General features: G+C 46.0%; 1 protein-coding gene across 7 annotated transcripts in view; it reads right to left on the reverse strand.

Moving 5' to 3' along the window:
- Window positions 1-24,557, reverse strand: part of LOC1270308 (uncharacterized) — a 120,833-nt gene extending 96,276 nt beyond the window's left edge. Inside the window, exons 1-3 of one of the 7 annotated variants that reach the window (XM_061643672.1) lie at window positions 24,438-24,557; window positions 22,646-23,225; window positions 20,991-21,075 (exon numbers count right to left, since the gene is read on the reverse strand). In XM_061643672.1, coding sequence (XP_061499656.1) covers window positions 20,991-21,075; window positions 22,646-22,655 — 95 coding nt within the window. In that variant the 5' untranslated portion in view covers window positions 22,656-23,225; window positions 24,438-24,557. Of the gene's footprint in view, window positions 1-20,990; window positions 21,076-22,645; window positions 23,226-23,463; window positions 23,758-24,145; window positions 24,200-24,295 lie in introns of those variants that run through there. The other 6 variants (XM_061643673.1, XM_061643675.1, XM_061643674.1 and 3 more) reach the window with 6 other exon arrangements.
- Between the last annotated feature and the right edge of the window lie 288 nt (window positions 24,558-24,845).

Consider the following 24,845-nt stretch of genomic DNA (forward strand, 5'->3'; position numbering starts at 1 on the left):
CAAACCACGATGTGCCACGTGCCCACAGCTATGTGTTGGTGTGTGTGTGTTTTTTTACATCCTCCTTGTTGAGTTGCTTTATGTTTAACACTCCACCTTAGATCTTTTGCTACTACCACTGGCTCTCTGGCCCTTGCCCACCGGTTACACCAGAGCCACAAATGCGTCCTTTTCTTCCCGTATCACACCTGGCGTTTGCTTGATTTCGGGGATTTTCTGCTTCTTTTTTGTTGTTTGGCCTGTAAACGCCTACTCCTCTCATCGACCTCTCGCCACCACGAATCTCTTCAGTTTTGACCCCTGGTTTGACGGTATTCTCCTGCACATAGTGTTGAAGCGAAAAGCAGTTCCCTGTAGCAGGAGTTCCTGCAGTCGCCTGCCTGCCTGTCCATCACACATTTCGTTAGCTTTTCAGTTCCAAATTTGCAGCGAAAATTCATACACTCAACAAAAAGACTTATCGTTTTCTTCCCCTTTCGCCTCCCATCCACGGCTGTAATTCTGTGCAAGCTGGATATGCAGTTTTTTTTTTCTTTTTCCCAAGACACACTCGGCCGCACAAATCAAACCAATTGTTTTCGGGCGCGCTTCGTGTGTTGGCACGCGCTCGCAGCGCCCCGTTCTCCAAATTTGTGTGTTTCGTACACGGCCCGCAGCAGCAGCTGCATCGGTGTAAGCTGATCGTCAGTGTGAGCGAGCCTTAAGAAATTACTCTTCCTGACTCGTTTGTTTTTCTTTTTTTTTACAAAAGGTATAGCTGTGCACGCTGCTTGAGCAGCGTACAGAAGGGAGCAGAGTGAAGCGGGTCGTGGAAGGAAAAGACTTAAATCCGGCTGTTGGTATATTTAAAATTAAGATCGTTTGCGTTTATGACAGGAAGCTTTCGAAGGGTAATATTTTTGGACGAATTTAAAGCCCCAGCAAACCAACCTTCCAGTGGATGTCAATTGTAGTACAGTCTTATAAATGTAAAACCATTAAATATACTCGCAACACAAAGACATACAGACACAGGTTCTCCAACAATTTTCCTCAAAGTAACCATTTTGAAGTACAAAAAAACACTTTAATTCATTGGTTTCATACACAAAATTCAATCCAAAGTATGGTTTACAGTGTATTTCAACTGTTTGCCACGATACCAATAAGTGTTGCCGTAATAGTAAACGCTCATTGCGGAAGTGAATCTCCGGTTGCAACACTCATCAGAACCGCGGTGAAGTACCAGCGACAAATGTGTCTCAACGACGCTTCCGCTCGAACGGCTTCGATCGAAACCGGAACTTCAGGTATGAGAATGCAAATTTACATTCATGACGCAACGCGTACGCCTGTCCAAACGACGGGAAGGTGTAAAATGCGCGACACTCGACTAATGCATTATGCACTGATCTAGCCTGTTGCACCGTTAGTTGCATCATTTCTGAGCTTCGTTGAAGAACAAAAATAAGTAAGGAATGGAAGTAGCAGTGAACATTTCATCGCATGCTGATCAAATGATTTGTTGTAAACTAAACTGTCCACACTTGTCAAACTTTTACAATTAATAGGATTGAAGTGATTTCCGAAAATTCCATGTAAATTGCAACCTTAATTATTGATCGTAAAACAAAGTAAACGCTGAACCAACCGGTAATTTAAATTATCATATTTTCAGATAGATCATTTACATCTTCACACTATCTTTGTAACTGCATCTTGAGTAAAACCAATATCAATTAACAACTTTATAATTAAAAGGCACTAATGCTGCTTTAAAAAAAACACACACACAAGATGAATACTGCAATGGAACACAACGGAATGAAAAACACAGAACGCCTCAAACCATTTTAACATACATCAGTCATCATTACTGTCGCCGTAATGACTTCACTCCTGCAGGGTAGAAGAAGTCTTTTTTTTCTGGAAAAGATCCACAATGTGATCGACGAAACGTGCTTACTGCAGATCGGCATCTCACTACAAGCGATAATTGTGATGCATCGAACTTAACCCCTTCCGGACGTGATATAGAAGAAAAAATAAGAGCCCCAAAAAATCGACTAGAGGACCCTTGCCAAATGAAGATCGTTCAGCACACACACACGGTCACAATTATGCATGCGAGCTCCAAAAACCCCCCTTCTTGACACTGGCAAGAATATATAAAAACAACCCCCTACAAACAACAGCCGTACCCGTACGCAACCGGTGCAAGCGGTTCGTGCCAAACGATTGGCAGAAAGGCCGAACGCCAAAAACCACCTGTCCCTTTGGACGCTTCGATCGGGCGACGAGCGCCTCCACCCTGGAACCACGGGCTTCCCCGCGTGTTTATGTGTGTGTGTGTGCGATTTTGCCCCCCACAAACCGCATAGCTGTTCCCAACACAGCAGATGGTTCGCGGACATAATTCTTATTTATTTCGTGTGCTGCTGCTTGTGCTTTGAACAGTTGCGGCGGCGGCATCTCGCAACAGCAAGCATCCCGGTGATGTAGAGGGGGCATGGGCAAACACATGCGATGAAGCTTCTTCGCGCACGTGCGATGGCACACTTTTCAAAAGTGCTCACCAGCACCACCACCACCGCCCCGGTCAGTTTTCCCTTTTCGAATCGATGGCACGAGCCCGATATCAAGCTGTAGTGCGCGGTTGTGCGCGAGTTGTAACAGCGCGACACCCCGCCCCGCCCGCCCGCCCGCCCGTATCGAAGCGTCCAAGCAGAGCAACCGTGAAGGAACAACGAAGGAAGATGAATTCACGCTCAGGTCATGGAATTATATTCTGGCTTTCAGTTTTTTTTTTGATGAAGTTAATAACATCTGCTGACAACTGGAACGATGTTTTTGACCTGCTTCGTAGTAGAATACCCAAACACAAGAAACTCCTAAAGCAATATACTCTTACACTTGATAGCTTTGACGTGGTGTGTGCTTTATACGCATTTGTTCTACTAAACATTTGCATACGACATCCATTAAGGATGGCGACGACCATAATTAAATAGCGAATGACAGAGCGGACAAATAATGAAGCAAGCAATCTTTTTAGCCATTAATTTTACTACATTAAACGTATCAATCCGTTCTTTGTAACGTTTATAATTATTGAAAACAGCTGCAATACATCATCTTATTTTATAACTCCGTCAGACCACTTTTTTAACGCACATATTCAATTTAATTTAAATAATAAAGCCTTCACATCGCGAATCGCGGTTTACGGAGCATACAAAGGTATAATAAATATTTTAAAAAATAGATTTTTTAGCTTTGAACTCCTTCAAAATGCGTGTGGAGCAAACAAATGTTATTTCAATGCAACAAAAGCCATCTAAAAATTCAAAACCCATCGATTTATTAAATTTTGCAAATGTTGCCCCCAAAAAAAAGAAGGATTCAAACGCCCAGAAACAAACGTATCGGAACAGCTGTAACATAAACGAGCGACAGCTTTCCAGAGCTAACGAACCCGGGTCAATGCATCCGAGAAACTGGGGCCGATCCGACCGGATCCGAAACGGGCTAAATGCAATAAATGAATAATTTCGGCAAGATTCTACCAAGATTGTAATTTATTTTTTCCTTCCTGTGCCCCTCTGAGGTGCCCCCAGGAATCGAGAAACGTCGTAAACCCAGCCAATAATCGAGCCGTCGGATCGCAAAAGAACCAGAGCAGCGCACCAAGGTATCCTGCCGTTGTGCCGTCTGTTTGCCGGCGGCTTACCACGTGCCCAAGCGTTTTTTTCTTTCTTTGCTTCCCAAAGAAACACGCAAAGGAACGCGCGCGACACACACACACTAGCTAGGAGGCGCATGTGGCGGGATCCCTTCGTTTGCTGGCGAGTTGCAGCTGCCATCCTTGCGGAACCAGACGCACGAACCAAACCACAAGCCATAGTGACAGCGCACGAGAGGAAACCTTTCTGAGACGGTTCTGAAAGGAATGGCGAGGAAGCGTTGGAAAATTTGTTAAATATCATTTTAGAAAACCACAAAAACACCCACGGCAATAAATTTGAAATGATAGATGCAATACGGACATATTACATTTATAAAGGCGCGGATAAAATAAAGCAATTGATTAGAGCGAACTCGTTCACAACTTGCACGGTGTGCGCGTTCCGTGACAAGGGAAATTTCTAAATAAATCAAACGTTGTGCTTAAAAGTCGAAAAGCCCCAATCGACGGCTGGCCATGGCACGTGGCAATCGACTTGAAACACGAAACTGTATCCCAGCTCAGCGGAGGGATTGTGCATTGTCCCTTTCCGCCACACCCACACCTAGTCTAGGCGTTTTGTGAAGCAGCGACGACGCTGAAAAACGCCAGCGGGATTCGTTTTCTCTTTCATTTTTCATTCCCTCGAAGGCACAAATTTCTGTGGCAGCTGCAAATGAAACGCATCGGATGTATGTACCTCGCTGCTCTCGGGCATACTGTTGCACACCTCCTTGCTCGCTCGCCGGCTACACTGCCAACGGAAGCTCCAGTAAGACCGACGACAGGAGCAGGATTTCTCCTGTCTTCTTGCTTGGTGTGGAGATATTCAATATATTCTTCGCCACCGACTTTTCATCCCACCCCAAAAGCCGTGGAAAGTTCTCGTTCAAAGCACGGAAAATTAAAACACAGCAATATCTGAATCCGGCAGCAACCCTTTGAAGAGAAATTCATTATACTTGCCTGCTGGGGTGGAGCGGGTAGACATGGAGAGTACGGCGAACCTTACTATAGAAGGATTCAATTTTACAGAGTTTTCCCTCAACCAGACTCTTCTACCATCGCCAACAGCACTCGTGTACATTCTTTACTTTTTAGAGCATTCAGAATTTACCGAACGTCGTCTAAAACTCTCAACATCATCCATCCACCAGACGAATGATTAAAATGCAATTATGCGCCCGTGCCCAACATAAAAACTGACCCCTCCCGAAAAGCCCGCCTTGCTGACCGATCGGCCCATCGCTTAATTGTATTCTGCAAGAAAATGCATTTCATTGTTCGGCCACAATTGCTGCGCGCGGGATTATTGTAAGCGCAGCCTGAAACACAATAGAAAACAGGAACGTCTATCTGCCCTGTCCCGGACAAGTTTGGATGGAAGACGGTTTTAGGGAGGGGCGTGGGGAACTAAAATTAATATGACAAATGTAAAAGCTTTAGCCGGCTTGGGTGTTCTTGGATGAAAACGGGTGTCAGAGTAGTGGAGCCGTTGCTATGGTTTTGACAATAATTGTTACGGCAGCGTTGGAATAAAATGCTCTGTTCTTGAAGTGAGTAAAATATCTTTAACAGGCAAGGAAGCATGTTTTCATGAACGTCATTTAGATTTCTTTTATGCAAGAAAATCTAATCGCACATAGTTCCCACAAAAATCAGTCACCTTTGAAATGCATGGACCATTGCATTTAAATATGCTGTTTAGCGTCTACCTAGATGAGTGACACTATGGTTCCGTGTCGAAGCGTTCAGTCCTACATAACAGTGGTTGCAGGTTCGAAACTACAAATCACAACAATATTTTCACTGAAAACTGTACCTCAACAGATAAAACAAGCAGCAGCAAAATATGATGGCTTACGCCGTCTAGTCGAAATAATCACAATATTATTGACAGAAATAAAGAAAAATATAAGAAAATAAATAAAAAACAAATCTTTAAAAAAAACTGTATTCAATCAAAAGAACCTTCCATCCTGGATGTTTTTGATTTGAATTGAAATAGTTAACGTAATATTAAATACTTTTTTTTATTTTACTTCTCATAAATCTTCAGATTTTTGATGATTAAAGATTTTGATGTCAGCTGCAAATGACAAAAGCTAACTGAAATGTAATTTTTTATTGACGAAAACAATGTAAATATTTAGCGAATCATTTCATTTCGTATCAAATCTTATACATGTTGATCGATATTTTGATAAATGCAATCAAACACATATAAGCCACGTTAACTTCATCGACACAGAAAAGCCTCAGTTTTCATCTAATCGAGCGCTTAGATATTTCCACTGACATTTTTACTTTTCTTTTCATTCTGAGTACCCATTTCATCATCACCTTTTTCTCTAATAAGATACATATACGCAGATAAGAAGCGTCAGATGATACGTTTTTCGCCTTATTAACCTCTACCTTTCTTTGCAGATTTTATCTCACATCTCTTAACTAACCCCTATACTATATTCACTCACTGTTTCGCTAACATTATCCTGACATTCTCATCTTCATCGTACAACTAGAAGACACACACACACATGTCTCTATCATGATTGAAATATGTAAAACTAAACGACAAATTCCCAATCCTTCTTTTACCACCGAGAGCCCTCTTTGCCCATAGCTCGCGCATCTTTAGCTTAATCTGCAACGGCATGTTTTCACCCTCGGGGGCTAAATACCCCTCTCCCCTCGGCTGCCTAGAGCGTCCATGGTCCCCACTCCCACACCAACCAGCGTGTGTGTGTGTGTGTTTGAGGGCGCTGTCGTAAATTATGCTTCACCGCTTCGAACGGCACCCTGGTGGTAAATAAATTTTATTTAATCATTTCATAATGTATGCAAATTTGTTTCCCGCACACACACACATATAACATTCCAGGCGGTAGAGAGAGGCGGCGCGTGCAATCGAGCGTTTCTGTAGAGCGCTGTTCGTTACTTCCGGCCCACAGCAAATGGGACCGGGAATAAATTCGCACATTCGCTTGGCCCAAGGCATGCTCGTTGGAGGATAACTTTTCACACACGTTGGGATTGCACGCACAGAGAGAGGAGAAAACATACACAAGCACATACAGTTGAAGAAAATCATCACTTCCGAAAAGATTTGCTTGCTGTGCCGTGCCCCTGTAGAATTATTTCCAATTCAATGTGGGGTAGAAATAGAACCGAAATTCAGATTCATATCCACCAATCGATCAAAAGGGGTGGAGAATCGAAAAATTAATTTCTCATTTATGCAACACACACACACACACATACAGCCATAAATATACCGTCCCAATTTAGCACGGGCACTTGTGTGCAACTGCCAAAGGAGAGAACCGGAAAATCCGTCAACTAATCGAGCTTTACACGTCCACTTTATCGCAAACGCTAACCCCCGGTTTTTGTTGAGAAAGGGTGACCGACCCACAGCACCCACCACCACCAACATTCTATCTGAAAACAACAACACTTCGGTGGGCAAAGTCCTGCACTAAACGGTGCCTTCCTTCTCTCCCTTGTATTAATGCGATTATTATCGATCCTGGGCCGCTAATTTATGCAATACGGATTTCGAATAAACACTTCCCGTTTCGTTTCAATATCGAATTAATTGTACACCACCATTGATGGATGTGCGCAGACTGGCGGAAGGAAGCAAAAGGAATGGTTATTTCGTCTCATTGGCGTTATTACATCAAAAATCGATTTTGCCCCACCGTTTTGGTGTCCTTTTTCGCTGGTAGGGAGGTGAGCGCGCACCCCTTCAAGCCGTTTGCAGCAAAAGTGCAGGAATTTTAGTTTAGATTGTGAAGCTAATTGAATTTAACATTAATTGATTTAATTTTGTGATTCCATAACACACACCCATGCACGAATAATTAAACACGTTGGTCGGTGATTTCAAACGATGGCAAATTAAAATGCAACAGCAACGAACAACCCAGACAGATAGCAGTACCTCATCACTGGCAAAAGCAATGAAGTCCAATAAGAGGTAAGAGTACATAGTAGTGATGGGTAAAGTTGGCAAAAATCGGGAGTCGGCTCCGATCCGACTCCGATAAATTCGGAATCGACTCCGGAAGATAGGTCCGCATTGCATTATTCGGAGTCGTCCGGAGTCCTCGGAGTTGTTCAGAGTGAGTGTAGTGACTCTGGGCGACTCTGGGCGACTTCGGGCGACTCCGGGCGACTCCAGACGACTCAGGGCGACTTCAACTCCCGGCGGATCTACTGGTTTCATTTTGCCGGAGTCGAAATCGGACTAACAATAGTCGGAGCCGGATCGGAGACGTGGGTGCGCTCCAGAGAGCACATCACTAGCACGTATCATACGAAAGAGAGTTAGTTTTATGCTAAATTGTTAAAATTAATTTTACAAATTTCACGCGTACTCAAATACTTAAAAATTGCAAAAGACCCAAACCCCCTTGTTTTTAAGACTGTTAATTCTGCGCCGGTCTAGGAGGATCACTCAAAATCACTCAGAATTGGGTGTTTGTATCTTAAAATAAATTAAACACTAAAAACTGTAGTGTGAGTGTGAAATTGAAGATTATAGACGAAATTTTGAGGCTGTGCGTAATTCGAATCAAAACGTCCGTAATTTGAAACTTTACTCGAAACTGTGCGGCATTATTTACATATATATCGTTGCAAATTTGCAAAATATCGCAAGATTTTATGCAACGTTTCGAGAAAAAAATTTAGATCCTTTTATTTTTCCTTCAATGTTGAAGGTTTGCTGTAGTAAAGTGAGTTATAAAGCGGTTTGAGCGATTAAAATTGAATGAATAAGAAAATATTAAATGCCAAAAATGCCTAAAGTGTCCGTAGTTTGAAGCAATACGGAATTTGTCATTTAGAACTCTCAACAGTTAAAATTATTAAAAGAAAATTATAAAATGCATTGCATTACAAAAAAGAAAATTATAAAATGCATTGCAAAATGTGCAAATTTAAGCAGTAAATTGAATTAACACAGTCGTTAACGAGACCTACGGATGATCTCAGGAGTCGTAAAATGATCTTAATTTTTTAAATGAAGAAGACAATTACCGTAGATAATGGCTGTAATAATAGTCATGTGAATGTCAATAATGCCTTTAACAGTTAAAAAGAACTCGAAACACATACCGGCGCCGCCCCTCCCGCATTATGCCTAATCGCTGCAGTTAGCGTAACTAATGGAGGTTCAATTTTAACTCAAACTCTAACTAGCTCTAAGGATGCAGAAATCAACACGACTCATTACTACACTTTTGGTCATTCTTTTCCCAACCCCTACTCCCCTACCTTACTCCAAAATAATACACACAAAAAGCACCAAAACTAAACGAAAACAAATCGCTTCTCGTTCGAGCTCGCATCCGTTAACATGTTGTGTACGCACGCTGCCCGCTCATTTGCATTTCGGAAACATGCAACAAATGAGCCATCATTAGTCGCTGGTTGCAATTATTTGCGCGACCTACAACACTGCAACACTTCCTTCTCCTGTCCAGAGAGAGAGAGAGCTCGAAGTGCTCGAATCGAATCGCTCAAAGCTTGCTCCAGGAGGAAAGCCAAAAAAGCGCGCCCCATTCCAGCCACCAGCCACTACCCAGGCCACCGCGAGACCGTGTACCACCGGCGACAGCTGAACGTGCGGTGTTGTGAGCGACATGGCGGTCGGGGCTGCGACGAACGCTCCCCGATAAAGAAGAAAATAACACGAAACACACGATGATGTGTGTTGTAATCCATCCGATCCGTCCGACAGCACACACCTATAACATCTGCGTGCCGTCGAGAGGGCTTGGGTTTTACGGGTCCTTTCTCCTCTTCCCCTACCGTTGCTTCTTCTCCTGCGTACTCGAATCCCCGGGCCAGGGAGTATTCTTCTGCCAGGGTCCTTGTTTCCCACTTTCGGGCTTCTCACCTTCCGACCGAGCGGGCAAAGCCAATCCGTTTTAAACAATCGCTGTCCTTCTCTTTCCTCTCTAAACTCTAGCTCGCTCTTTCTCTGCAACTCTCAAGCTTGTTTGTGTTTGAAATTTTAAATGCATTACGAACTGGCATATCATCATACAACAATTTCAAATAACTTTTTTTTTCCTTCCTTCCCTTTCTTCCTTTCTCCTCTGTACTGTCTATTCAAATGTGTGTGTGAGTGTTTAGGGCTAATATCTAGTACGTACGTACGCACGCTTGGGTGTGTGTGTTTCTATGTATGTATGTGTGAGCTTAGGTCCCACAGGACCGTCGAGAATCGGTACAGCGCCGCATCCGCTCGAAACAACCAGGCTTGGCTTGGTTTGGTCTGCTCGCCCTACCCTTCATTACTGTTCATTTTTGGGCCCTTCTTTCCGTCCAGAGGTTTTCGGAGGTCTCAACACAACTGGGTGTACAGTACCACCATGCCGGTGTGATCTCGGCAACATCCCGACACACGGCACAACTGGAGGCACTCACTCCGACTTCGGCTTTTCCAGGAAAAAGGACACCGAGCCAGGGTGAGCAGCAGTGAGACACCGTGATTGCTCTCTCGCACTCACTGAGCGCCGTGGTCGCGCTCTGATGCATCGCAGCAAATGCGCTTCTACATCTCGTTATGCAGCAGGAAGACAGCACAGAAAAAGAAGAAAAAGAAGACAGCAGAAAAAAACACGGACAGATGTTTGAATCGAAATGACATTTACGGCAACAAAATCGACAGCGACAGCCGGAAGTTGGATGACACATGAAATAGATTACACCGAGGTGCATCGTACGCTTCCCAGCGTACTTCGTGTGGAAGCTGCGCTTCGGGAGGAAGTTTGTATGTTTTTTTGCTGTTGATGTTCCCAACAATTATGGGCTTGCTGTCACCAGCGCTGTTAGGCGTAGAACAGGGCGTGAAGCAGTTTTGGTCTAGAAATTCAAATAGAACTCAACGGATGAAACCTAACTAGTAAAAATTCAGACTTTTTGGACGTGAACGTCTTCAGCTCAACAGCTCGGATTACGATTTACAAGCTCATTGTATTTTACTTCGGTAATGAAATTGGTCAATATAACAATATCCTTCTGTTCACGGCATAATTGGAAAAGGAACTGATTAGATTAAAAATAGATATCAGAGCACGAACTATCTTAACTTCTGCCGATGATCTTCCGAGGACCAGCAAGGCAGCAAGATGGCTGATTGGAACAGCTAGTTTCTTATCAGATTTAGCTGTATTCTCTATCACGTTCGCTGTCCCTTCACGCTCTTACCTCTTAGCAAAGGGTTTCAGAAGAACCCAATGGTGTGTATGTGCATTAGCTTACCGTTCGCGATGAAATATTGAGCGCAAGAGTTAATTGAAACTAATACAGCACGTATTACACACGTCGAAGAACGACCATATCGAAGCAGAGAAAGTGCGCTGCTGAACTTGCATAAAACGAGCTGCTTGCCCGGAAAGCTGATTAGCTGCAATCGATAAATTGTCATTCTATATATTGCCAATCAGCTGCGCATGTTTGCAATGTTCTAATCATACATTAAAAAAGAGAGAAAGAGGATCGTTTCCTTGTTTGACTGCTGCTCAAACAACTTTAAACAGAACCCCTTCATTTTTTTTTTTTTTGGCACCGTACGGCACGGTAAGGCAAAAGCTTAACACACCCAACCCGTGTCCTTTCGGACCTTTTTCCCCCTTTTTTTTTGGATACAAACTGCAGATGCAGCGTAGTGATGGTGGTGGTGGTGCAAGCGCGCACATCTGTTACCATATTGAAAGGATGATCAATTTCTCATTTTTGCCGGCTGATTGGGAGTGCGCCTTTTCCCATCCACATGTTCGCCAAACGGCCAAAAACCGATCCCATATGTGGGCGTGTAGGGTGTGGACGGCTATGTGTGTGTGTGTAGTAGGGTAGGGTGGACACAACCCGGTGAGCGACGTACTGGTACGCTTCGACTTTCAGTGACACACACACACCGCACGCACCCGCACCGATTGTCATCAAACCGCATCATCCGCAAGCGGAAAGTTGCAATGATGGATGAGTGCAGCGTGCTTGCTCCCTGTCCTGGTGCAGCAGTGGCGTTTTGCAAACGACCGATTTTTCTCCGTACTCCGAGGGCAGGAGGAAACGCCGTACGACTCAACCTGCGAAAAACGAGAGGGCGCGCACCCTGCGCCAGTGATCATTAATTTTCATTTCAAACCATTAATTGGCAGCATCGCTTATTTTCCGTTAAATTGTTCCAACCAACAGCAAACCGATTGACGTGCTGAATAGGGGGGGGGGGGGGGGGGAAGGGAAGCAAACGAAACATTCAAACACGGGCAAGCACACGATTTGATTGAATCGTTGGCCGCATTCGCTACGGGACAGTTTACCGAAGAACAAACACGGTAAAGATAACGATGGGAAAGGTGAAAATAATATGAACCTGGTAGCGTATAGGCTTGCCCCTGTGGGATTACCATCGTAGTGTAATTCGGAGGCCGGAGTTAACTTACAAGCTCGTACTGGGTTCAAGACTCTTGAGAGAAACGCTTTGATCAGTTCATTTGATGACCAAAACTGCACCAAAACTAACCAAGCTCACAACAACACCATTAAATGCGCGCACAGGAAGGTAATTTGAACCTCAAGTAAAGGTTCAGATTTCTCTTCAAAAAGAGAGTATATTAGGACGACGAATCGTTCAATTGCTTTCAGCCATCATCATCGGAGTTGAAGGTTTTTGGAAACAAAGCATTGGAGGGCACGTGCCCTATACAATAAGATCGTTGACCTGTTTTTCTCTATCATGTGTGACCCACGAACGAAGACGTTCCTCCAACAGAAACGTAAACACACTCACAGATGGCTACCTCATCATATCAGTGAGCAGGATTCAAGGTGCTTACAAGCGACAGGTGTGTGCGGCTGTAGTGTGTATACACTAATCAAAGATCCAAGAAAGCATGCGGCAAAGTATAGCATACGCTACCGAAAACGAGGAATACGAACGCCACTGTCCCTTTTATTTGATGGTAAAAAGATACACATTTCCCCGCCTCATTACCAAGAGCGAACATTCGGGCATTACACACAAGGAGTGTGACTGTAATCTGCCTTTTTCTTTTAATCCCACATCAACACACCTTAACTAACATGTTTCGCTCTTCGCGATCGTGATCGCAATTGGTTCGGCGCCATCTGTACAACAACACTCGAGGGGTCCGAGGCTCCAGGACGTTAGGATATCAATAGTGTATTCCCCTCAAATACGTTGCCAACTGAACGGGAACAGCGACATGTCCCTAAAGGTGGCTTAAGATCGAATCGATAACACTTCCTCAGTCGTTCGGTTTGACTATCGAAAGGAATCGGAAGCCCGAAAAAAAAGGTCCACGAGGGGAGCAAAATTATTAACGGCAAAAGGTGGCTCACTGCTAGGATGAACACGCTCTACCAAGGCGTTCGCTTCCCTGTCTAATCAATAAACAGTAGGGTAGGACAAATTTTTGATCCTCCCCCTCCCCCTTGGAGATATCATGCCTATCGAAGCAAAACACATTTCTACTCTCGCTAAATTGATCAAATTTACGAGACGTCAGCGCCGGGGCAAAGCGCTGGCTGCTGCTAGAGAAGGAGAATGTTCTCGATCATTAACTATCACTAATAAAGTGCATCAAACGACCGATAAATTAGCAGACGGAACTAATGGGGTGTTTGAGAGTGTCCTGGAAAGGTATTAGAGGTCCGGTTGTATCGTTGTTGAGGCATCGAATAGGCAAGGGAAATTTTACTAAAAGAGACACTAGTGAAGAAATGTCTAAACCGAATGATGCAATTTGCTCCAAAATTCTTTCAAAAAGGATTCTTCGACAAAAAATAAACAACTGATGACTGATGTTTTTGACAGCGCTTTGTCCATTTGTCATAAAAACACAAAAATGCATCTCTTTCCGCACACTTCTTACACGCTTTTCATTCCAATCCTCCTCCTTCTGTTCGCCATTTGGTAGCGAAAGCTTTCACGCATTGCAGCCGGTCGTAGGGAGCAAATAAACAACACATAAAAATGGAAATGAACACACCCGCTGCGCTCGTTACCAGAAACAAACCCCCCCCCCCCCCCCCAAAAAGCGCCCAAACTAAAGCAAAACAAAATAACTTCTTTACCACATGACTAAGCGCAGCAGGGCTCGCCACCACGGGTGCAAATGCACACACACACACGACGGAATGCACAAATTCCGTCAACGCTCCCCCCCCCCCCCCTTTCGCTCTACACTCTCCTTTCTTCATTAGAAAGCTGAGCAAACCCCTGAAACGGGAAGAATAAAATTCTTTCCACTTTTACGATGCCGTTTTTATGTTTGTAATTCCATCCCATTATACACACATAATTTTCGGACAATTTTATACACCACACAGACGACGGACACAACCTGGGGGTGCTCCTCCAGGTGCACCCTTCCCCCCCCCCCCCCCCATTTCACCCGTCTGTACGTTTTACAACTCGAAATTACCGTTCCGAGTGCTGCGCGCGGCTTCTTTTCCGCGCCCCGCCCTCCCCTCCTGTGGCTGCTGCCGCAATTTTGGGGTGCATTTCTTGTGCTTCCTTCGTGCTGTGAGCGCACACACATACCGTTTGCTGCCGCTAGCCCCTCCCCCTCTTTCCCCCTTGGTGTCCTGTGTATGTGACGGAATGCATTTTAACAGCGAGCAGGCAGCAGGATCAGCGGTGCATTAATGACACCGCGCCGCAGCCATCACCATCCGCCGTCTTTGCCGTGCATCACACAGAGGCAAAGAGGAACGAAGGGCATTTTTAATTTTATTATTCAAAATAAATTAAAGCCAATAATTGGAAAAGCCCATTGGCTGCCGGTGGACGGCTGTTTTGGGGGGGGGGGGGGGGGATAAAAGGGATGACGGTGCGCCGCACCAAAAGGAGGCAAACCTTTTGGGGGGGGAATAATGAAGAAAAAAGAAACCGGCAGCATTATGGCGTGTCAATGGCCTAAAAAAAAGCTAAATTTTCACCAAAAATCTATCAACATATGGTGCACATATGAGTGGTAGGGAGTGGTTGGTAAGACACTAACAAGCATCATTAACAGGGTCGATTGTTTTACGAGCAAGATTCATATATTCGCACCATCGACAAGGACGTTCATTCGTAGTGCGACTCTCGCAAGCAATTAGATGCTTATTAATACACACTGTTTGCTGTATTGTAGTTACATTATGCACGACAAAATGTTAAAAAGTATTAATTTTAATAATGCACACAGCTCCGATACGATCAAGGCTGGTTTATCTGCACGCTAAAATTGAGCTTAAGTGTGAGTTTTAAAACTGATTTCAAACGAGAAAGCATCGAAATTCACCATCGTGTCTTAATAATTCGCATTTCATAAAGATCAGCTTTTTGTCTACAAATTCGAGAAAAACAAGAGAAAATAATGAAGTCACATTCAGTGATCAAGAGAATAGTGATGGGGAAAATTAAATTTTCGTCGGAATCGATTCCGGCTAGCTTCAAAGTTTACTGGAATCGATTCCGGAATCGGCTTCGGAATCGGAGCCGGTTTCGACATCTCCGTAAGAATACGCGTTTGGGTCCAATGATCTTCTATTTGGCATAAACGTCTTACCGGAACATGCCGGCCTCTAAAGTCTTTATTCACGTGGACGGGCACAGTCTGTCCATGCTACGGTGGGATGGTCCATATGCGGGTTGAACCTATGACGGACATTCTGTTAAGTCGTACGAATTGACGACTCTACAATCGGACCGTCCCTGTACAATAGACGTGTCCCTGTCAATACTACGTATTGAAAGCCACAAAGAATCCAAATTCACTTGTAAACGATCCATTCTCACGGAGATTCCCGGACTGATGTCGCTTCTTCTCGTAGTTGTTCAATTCTGATTCTCATTCTGGAGCTAATTCCAATGCTGGAGTCAACTCTGATTCCGTTTCCGGAGCAAATTGCGATTCCCAGATCAATTCCGATTCCTGAGCCGACTCCGATTCCGGATTCAACTCGGAGTTAACTCCACAGTCGGCTTCGGAATCGGCTCCGGAATCGATTCCGGTCCGATTCCGAGCTCCCACCACTACAAGAGAACGTGACGTCAATGATATTAAAGATATTTAATATTTAAGTAAAATAACCATCCAAAATGAAGCTAAAATGAAAATAAATACTATTTTCCAACGAATTGCAACATTTTCTACCATTAAGCTGTACATTTAAAACGTATTTTGTTCGCTTTTTACCGGCAATATTGAAATTTCCCCCCTCTTGGATTGAACTAAATGTTTATTTAAATAAAAGCATTTAATGTGCTTTAAATGTCTTCAACTTTTACTGAAATAATTCATCATTAGGTGTATAAGACCCCACAATTTGATGAAAAAATGTGAAAAATTATTTTAAAAATTAAACATATTTTCACGCTCACTTTCGCTCCACCATTTAATGTACCTTCTTCAAGTAATGCAATTACTTCAAGAACGCTAATTAATTTAAACCTAACCCTCTCTTGATGCACTCCTAGCAACCTCGCGCGCTTGACCTTCCGACCAGTGCAAGATTTCTAATTAAAATGTGATCATTTTCTACAACTGGCCGGACATTGCCACACAAAACCACCCAACCCGCGCGCGGGATAAGCCCGTGCGCGCCCCGGTGTTATCGAGGAAATAAATCGTAATATAATGAAGTTTGGATTTACAGTGACCCGAGTGACCGGGTGTGTGTGTGTGTTTATTGCGTACGCACAATTGTAAAATCGTTCCTGTGCGTTCCATCAAACCGCCGAGGACGAGTGAGAAACAGGATATTAACCCTACCGCGCACATTAACACATTACCTAGCAGTGTGTGTGTGTATGCGTCGGACAAAAGCAAAACGGGTTCAGGATCATACGGCACCACCACCACCAGGGGCCGCAATCGCAATTAACAGCACCAATGTGGCCGTTCTACCACCACTCACTGTTACACCAGTTGTCGCAGAGAAAGGGGTTCCTTCACCTTCATCCCTTAGCTAAAGCAAACCCCCCTGCGCCCTGGTCGTTTGTGTGCGGGCTAGCTAACTCCAAATAAATTCGATTATAATTATGCCTCTTTGCTGGAGGTCTACCCAAAAAAAAGAGCCACACACACACACACACACACACACACACATATATGCAGTCGCTGCAGGATGATTTCGATTGCACCGTTCCGGATCCTTTGCAAGTCCCTCTGTCAGCTGGTTGGACGCACGATCGGACGCACGTCGCCGAAACGTGCAGATACTGGCTTTGAAGGACCAATTGAAAAGATGAGAATGGCCATCGAGCACACACACACACACACACACACGAACAGAGTTTGGATGGCTCAGAAGGACCCTTTACCCCTTTTTTTTTGCCGGCCAGACAGACGTTGCAAAACGGCCACAAAACTCGTTCAATGTGCGCGAGGAGCAGCAGCAGCAGCTTCCACCGGCGGCCTCTTAAACCCGCAACCTGGTGCGCAATCCCCGAAAGGGTTTTAACCCTTTCTGGAACACATACGTACGTACACACACGCAGGCATAACACAAGCTTTTTGCACAATTTGGAGTAAAGTTTTGCAGCATGCTCGTGCATACCCGTGGGGTTTAGTTTTGATGTCCGCTGCACGCGCCGAATTCAGGATTCAGCCCGTTGCCCTGAATCTGTTCCAACCTAGTCGGCAATTTTTGCCAACCGGAACAGACAAAAGGATACATATACGCACGCATCTCCCTCTCTCTCTCTCTCTCCTTCTCTGCGACACAAAACACATCCTGTCGGGAGGGGGAGAGGGTAAACCGGGACCGGTGAGGAGGTCGAAAAACGTGTTCACCCCTTTTTCGCATGCACTTTTCACTGCATCTCCCAGGCGAGAGGGAGAGATGAAAAAAGGAGTAAAAAGAGAGAGAGAGACAGTTTGTCTAAAAACCAAAGAAGAGAGACGCGGCAGCAACTGCTTTGCATCTATCTCACCACCCAACAAATGGGTGTTGGGTGCATGCAGCACCAGACCCCTCCTCCCCTCTCGAGCCATTCCCCCATTGCCCCTAAAGCCTGTCTGATGGCTTGTCTGTTCCATCTTCCCTTCCGACGCACCCTTTTTTCGCTACCCCATTCGGATTGTCACATACAAACGCACACACACACACACACGGTCCCGCTTCGCCCCAGCTCCTGGACAGTGACGTTCATTAGGTGTGTGTGTGTGTGTGTGTGACCCTCGGGGAGAGCGGGCGGGCGGTGTGTCACTGTGACATCGCCGGCGCGCTCGCGCGTACATTGCATGCGTGCAAGGAGGCAACGGAAAGGGGCCACATTTTAAGTAACCTGGCGCAAACACACACACACACACACGACTGCAGCAGCGGCAGCATGCAAAAAAAAAAGAGAAAGAACCGCACGCAGGGAAAGAAATGAAACGCGCCAGACACATTGAAGTAGGTCGGGAACTCGTCGAAAGCCGAGACGAGACCATCGTCCGTCGACCTCGTCGTCTGGTTTTGCAGCCGCGCGCACCCGCCACACCACCGTTCCGCGGCGTCGCACACGGGGCTAAGGGTTACCGCCGGTGCAGTATGTGTGTCTGTGTGTGTATAGGGGTTTGCACACACACGCTTCGTCTTGCAGCGTTGTAGCCTGCTCCTTCTCAGCCCGTGTTTTGTCACCAATTTCACGCCCCATCTCCAGCAAGCCCCGCTGGATCCTTTGGGGCCAGTGGCGAGCAGGCTAGAAAGCGGCACTCTCACCGAAAGGGTGGTGGGTTTGCACTTTTCCTTATCGGTTCCGTTTCCCACCACCGGTCTGCGTATGTGTGTGTGTGTGTGTGTGTCTCGACACTGTTCGTCGTTTTGTTCGTCGGCCTCCTTATGCGCAAGCATACGCACTACATTGTTGCAAGTTGCGCGCGCGCGCCCGTCGTACAGACCATGGCATAATTGTGCGATATTCGATACAGTCTCTATGATGTATGTGTGTGTGTTCCTGATGGCAGTCCGCCCTGTCCGAAGCGCACTGCACACAACTGCAAGGAAATGGAGAGGTGGTTAGGAACGTTTTTTGCTTTTAAAAGTACAAGAAACACGAAAAAAACAATATTGAACAATTCGTCGGGCTTCTATTCGTTGGCAAGCTTTACCCTAATTAGGTTTAACAAACACATACTCTTGTGCTGTCTCGCGTTTGTGTTTTGATAGACCTTAACAATTTCTTACTTTTCAAGCAGCAGTCAAATGCTCGAATCGAATCAGCCACCTCAGCCATCAATAGTCGGACGCACTAACAAAATGCAAAAAAACGCACACAATCATGCGTACATAATAAAACACGCGCGGCCCGAAAATAGATTGCAAAACAAATGCGAAAAAATTAGTTTTAAGCGCGCGCGCGCGCTGCCCAAACACTTCGGGGCTGGGTTGTGGTGGGGTGGTGGTGGGATGCGTGCTGCGCGTCTAGACAGTTTCGGGCGCGCAACGCCGGTGTGCTAAAATTATGTTCGAATTTTGTGCTCGTGTGTGTGTGTAAATACACACACACACGGGCACACAGTCAATGAAGACGAGACGGGCGAGAGAGAGAAAAAAAAAAACAAGACGACCGTTGAGAAAGAACAAGCGCCGAAGCCACAAGAAGCAGCAAATCAGTCTCATCAGACAGAGTTTGCCAAAAAGTGTGTTGTGGCTAAAAATATAAATATAACAAAAACAAAATCAACACACACACACATACTCACTGAAAGCCAAAGAAAACGTTCAAAGCCTTCAAAAACGGCAAAACCGCAACAGACAAACAGCTCGCACCAACGCACCACCCGCTGCGCGTTTTAGAAAAGGCGCGAATTGCAACAAAAAAAAAATGAACAATCTTCCCTCCCCTCCCTCCCTGCCCCACAGGAGCTGCACATCAAACACGATCGAGCGAAATGCAATCGGGTTTTGTATGGTTGCGGATGCCGGCACCCGTCGTAAATCTTCGTACGCTCGCCGCATCGCCTGTCTTTCGCAGTTCGATATCATTCAAGTGGGCCCCGGCTTGTTTGATTTTTACTATACAAAAAGCGAAAGAAGAACTGCTTTACATATATTTTGAACATACAAGTTTCTTCATCATATAGCAACAAAATGTGTTGCAAAACTTTCAAATAAGCAACGCTTCTTCGCTTCCCGGCAACAAAATCGGTACCGCACTGTAGATTATATTGGCGCGAACGCAGCATGCAGAGCAAGAAGATGCACGCAAAATGGACTGGCGAAAATTCAATCCGTCGCACAGCCGAATTATAATTATATATATATGTATAAACCCGACCCGTCTCACCGGTACCGGCGCTGCGTACGAAAAACGTGGCGCATTGCCGGCGCAACAGCATCTTAAAGGCAGTGCTGCTGCTGCTGCTGCTGCTACTCCGGTTGCACATGCACACTGAGAAAAGAAGAGCACACCCAGACACACACACACATATGCAACAACGCCACGTCTAGACAACGCTCGTCGCTCCTTCGGTCGCGGCAAATTGGGAATCGCTTCCGGTCTGTGTTGAAGGTCTGCCCGCTCCACACGTTCGCTTCGTTCTGCGCTCCACTGCACGCATTCCCCCAGTGTAGGAAACACATTTTAGCACGGTACATCGTTCCAGCGTTCCGGGACGGCGGGGGGGGGGGGGGGGGGGAATGGCTAGCCGGCCGGTGCCGCCGGGGATATGTGTCGCTCCGTATGGCGAATGTTGCCATTGCACTGCGCTTTAATTGCACTGCTCTTTGGGCTGCACACCGTATGCAATCTTTGCTTGCCAGCCATCAGCAGCATCTTTAAGGCGCTTCATGTTGAGGTAGTCAAAACGGCCGACGTCGCATTTCTGATTCGCATAATGTACACGGCCAGCCCAGCAGACCGACCACACTCGGTCGGTGCAACATTGTTAGCGCGGTTTTGCGCATACATTTCCAATGTACGGAGGCCGGTGCGGCTGGTGCACTACTTTCTTCTTGGTGCCCTCTCGCTTGCTTCGTTGTTTACGCGCCGTGCGCGATTTTGAAACCTCGGTGACCTCGGTTTGGTTTTTTTGGGGGGGAAGTTGACTCCACGGCTTAAGCAAGAGTAGAGAACTATTCTGTGCACTGTGCGTATGCTACGCGCATTATTCATCACTTTTAAAATAATAATAATAAAATAAATTAAATGCTTAAAAATTAATTTCTGTGTGTAGAACCGAACCAAATCAATACTGAAAACCGGAACAGTTGAAAATCATTTTTATCGCACCATAGAGCTAGCGGAACATTCAAACCCACATACCTTGCATGTTTTTCCTTGGCAGTAGCAATCTTCTTCAGGGAATTAACTGGATCATTCTCGTTGAACAATTCACCGAAATTTGGAGCTGTAAACACACAAAAAGAAGGAAAATTTTGCATTAAACATTAGAATGGCAAACTGTGGGGAAATAGGCAAGTACAGCATCAGGTGGTGAATTAGTGGTGAAATTTTAAGCTGGGTTGATGTCTTGGCCTTTACCACCGGCCCCGTCGAGCCGCCGTACGAGCGAGCACATTTTACTTTCGCTTCCCCATGGTGCACACTAGCGCCAGCGTGCATACGAGCGGCGGTTTTCGTAAACTGCTCAATGGTGTGCGTGTGTGGGGCGAATCCAACAGATGGCGCTTTGATCGGTGTTTAATTTTGCGGTTTGTTTCAAAACCATTTCTTTTCCATTGTTTGATTATTTGTTGCTGTTCGCTTAATTGTTTACCTATCTTGCATTGGGATAAAGTAAGCTAAATATGGACAAGTACAAGTTCCACGAAAACGAGCCAATATGGATCATTTTTCATCACAAACAAAAAAAAAAAAAACAAATAATTCAGTCCGCGGAAATCCCAATCACAGATGATGACCAACACACGCTGGACTGCATCACGTAAGGTTTTATCTGCTTTTCATCGATAAAATTCCAGATAAGCGTATCAACCGCTTACCAAACAACTTTTCCACTCAAGCACATTGCCTCAGCACACCGTTGTAATCTTTACATTCTGACTCAGCTGTACATTCAAACGTTCGTTATTGTTCTAAACCTTTAAACCACACTTTTTCCAAACTCTTACAAGCTTGCACACTAGCACCAACGCAAAGCTAGCTAGATAACCAGCTTCATTTGCACAAAGCAAGTAACATAATCTCCGTCTCGGTGTTAACGGTTCTTCTGATCCATGCTGCCGATACGCAACATCGAACACACCGAACCAGCATATATCGGGGGTACGTATCGCACACTCCCGGGCAAAAGCACAACCTACCAGCAGCGATGGTGTTAGTAGTGGCGGTGGCGGCAGCGGCTGTAATCGTTGTTACAGCGTACGCCGCTAACCTCGCCTTCCGTACCGAGCTGCTGCTGCTGCTGCTTGCTGGTGGTGTGTAGATTTGGTGCGAGTTTAAAACCACTCCTCCTATCGCGCTTATCATTCCACACCCGGTGGCTCCCGGTGCCGGCAGCTTGCCGCTGCCGGTTCCTCCCGACCGTACTATGGCGTGCCATTCGCGTGTGTGTGTGTGTGTGTGTGTGTGCTACTGGACTTTTTGCTTGCCTGCGTACTCTCGCGCACGGCTAGATTTGGACTGTTTCCGTGCACAGGTTGCACACGCACCAAAATAACAAAAAAAAACTTATCAGCCTTTGCCCTATCTTTTTCTTACGCCCTTACGGGGGACACATCATGATTACAACAGTCCGATTAGTAAGACTAAAATATCGTACATCCCATTATCGTGACTTTCGCTCCAACGCTCGTCCGTGGTGATGCTGAGTTCGTCAGGTAAATCGATTCATTCCGATGTTCAATGATTGAAGGACTTTGCGCGCCAAGAAAAGTGTGCCAGCGACGGACATCAAACAGCAAACCCTGTGGCAAAAGTGCAGCAATTCAATTGCGCCGTTTAAACGTTACACTTACCGAAAAACATTTTCTCTGCCGCGGCACGGAAGCGGACCCGCTTGCCGTCAATGTTTGTGGCTGGAACACGGACAGATCACACTGGGACGGGGGACGGATGGGGACGCTTTCTGTGACTTCCCGCACCGCTTGCTGCTGGGGCATTCAAACAAGGTGCCGGGCGGGGGGAAAGGGTTCGCTTCCCAATACAGCTGCACGGCGCACCGTTACAGTAACTTTCAAGCTGTAGCACCACACTTGTTCAGGGTTCGTGCTCTCAACCTAGTCACACAGCACAATCAGTTTTCACAAAGCACAGATCGCAAATAGAGAAAAGAAAAAAACGCACACTCACTCACTACGAAACAACGACTACCGGGGTTAGGGGTGGGGTTGAGAGCACGTAGAAATACACTTTTTTCACGAGCGCACCAAACACGGAAGGACGAAGAAAGGATTGCGGGAATTCGAACGGGCACCGGCGTCGTGTACGGCACACACATCTAAACACTGCCACACAGAGGGGGAGCGAGAGGGAGAGAGAGAGCACGCGTTACCCAGAGTGTTCGGTGTGTGCGATGATGTACACACAACAGATTACCTAAAATCGAAAAGAAATTCATTTATTATACAGGGACGTACTAGTAGGGGGGAAGCGAGGGACATTAAAAACTGTCTGCTAAGAGTGTCAAAATTAGGCTGCAAAAGAAGCTGCGCCAAGCGCCACAAGGGCATGGGTATGGGCTCCTTGGATTGCTGCCTCTCGTCTTTGCCGGTGTGCGCCAGGAAAACGTAGAAGAAGAAGGAAACAAATACGCAAAAAAAAACACTATGGAGACCTGTCATTGCTTGGAATTTGCTTCACTAAAACGGCATCGGGGCTTGATTGGTAAGGGGCAGTGGCGTGGAAGGGGGGATGCAATATCTGCTGATAGCGCGACAAATGTAAGCTCTGCTCGCAACAGATAAGATCGCAACAACGACGACGACGACGACATGTCCGCACACACGCAAGAAGGGCTCCTAATATTTTGTCCACTGTTTGCCACCAAGAACGGATAAATCGTTCTTCACTGGCGCTGCTGCTGCTGGCATGTGTGTGTCCGTGCTTGAATGTTTCTTTGTTTCTTCGCACTGTGCACTGGGGGGGGGCACGCACTCTCTCGGCTGCCAAAGCAAAATGGCTATCACAGACGGGACGGGCCAGCAGCAGCAGAATTGGTGTGTGCACCCGCGCTCGTTCGTTCGCTCGCGCACACACACACACAATCCGCCCTCCGTTTCCGCGCTTGCTGTACGCACCCAACCACCACCACCACCACCACCACCACCACCACTACTACTATTTCACAATGCACACAACACTTTCGTGCGTGCGTGCGTGCGTCCATTGACCGTGTGGAAAGCGACTGCAGGGTGGGGAAGCTCCTGTGTCGAAGGAATTACGCGAAAGAGAGTGGGGGGAAAAACACGGCACAACAAAACACTGCTGCTTCTGTTTTCTACTACGCCACCACGCACTTCTTCGCAAGGGCTCCAGCAGCAGCACCAGCTCGCTGTGCGTGTATGTGTTTGTGTGTATGTAGGTACGGGCGAGGAACACACCACACGATTACGTGCACCGTGTCCGTGTGGCGAGGCAGCCGCGAGGTTTGTTTATTTGTCGCTTGCCTGTGCCTGCCCCTTTGCTGCACGCAGGTCACTGCACCGAATTGCAGCAGCGGGTGTGCAGCCACACACACACACACACACACGCACCAAGCTGCACACGGAAGTGTTGAAAGTGTCCGGGGGTTATAGCGCGTAATTTTACCTCACATCCAAAAACGACCGAGATGCGTATTCGCGTTTTCTTCTCGCTTTAAAGGGCACACACAAACACTGGCACACATACACACGTTTTGTGACAGGAGAGCTGCTTGCTTTTGGCTGACAGCAGGCGTGACGGGCCGCGAGGGTGCAATACTTTTCACCGGGCTGTGACAACGCTTCCACACGAAACCTTTTCTGCGAAATTCGCTAGCGGAACTTAATTTTGAAAAAAGGGTCGCTAGTTAAACTGCTTATTTTTATATAAAGTTGTGTTACTGAGACTGGGCAGAAAATGTGCCGAGAAAGAAACAGTGTGACCGCCAACGATTGGACTACATTTTCACGAGACACATTTTCTTGCACACCGCAACGGTTCGTTTGAAAGTTGAAGCGTTTCGGCAAGCGTTCC

This window comes from Anopheles gambiae, chromosome 2, assembly GCF_943734735.2.
Source record: "Anopheles gambiae chromosome 2, idAnoGambNW_F1_1, whole genome shotgun sequence".
NCBI lineage: Eukaryota > Metazoa > Arthropoda > Insecta > Diptera > Culicidae > Anopheles > Anopheles gambiae.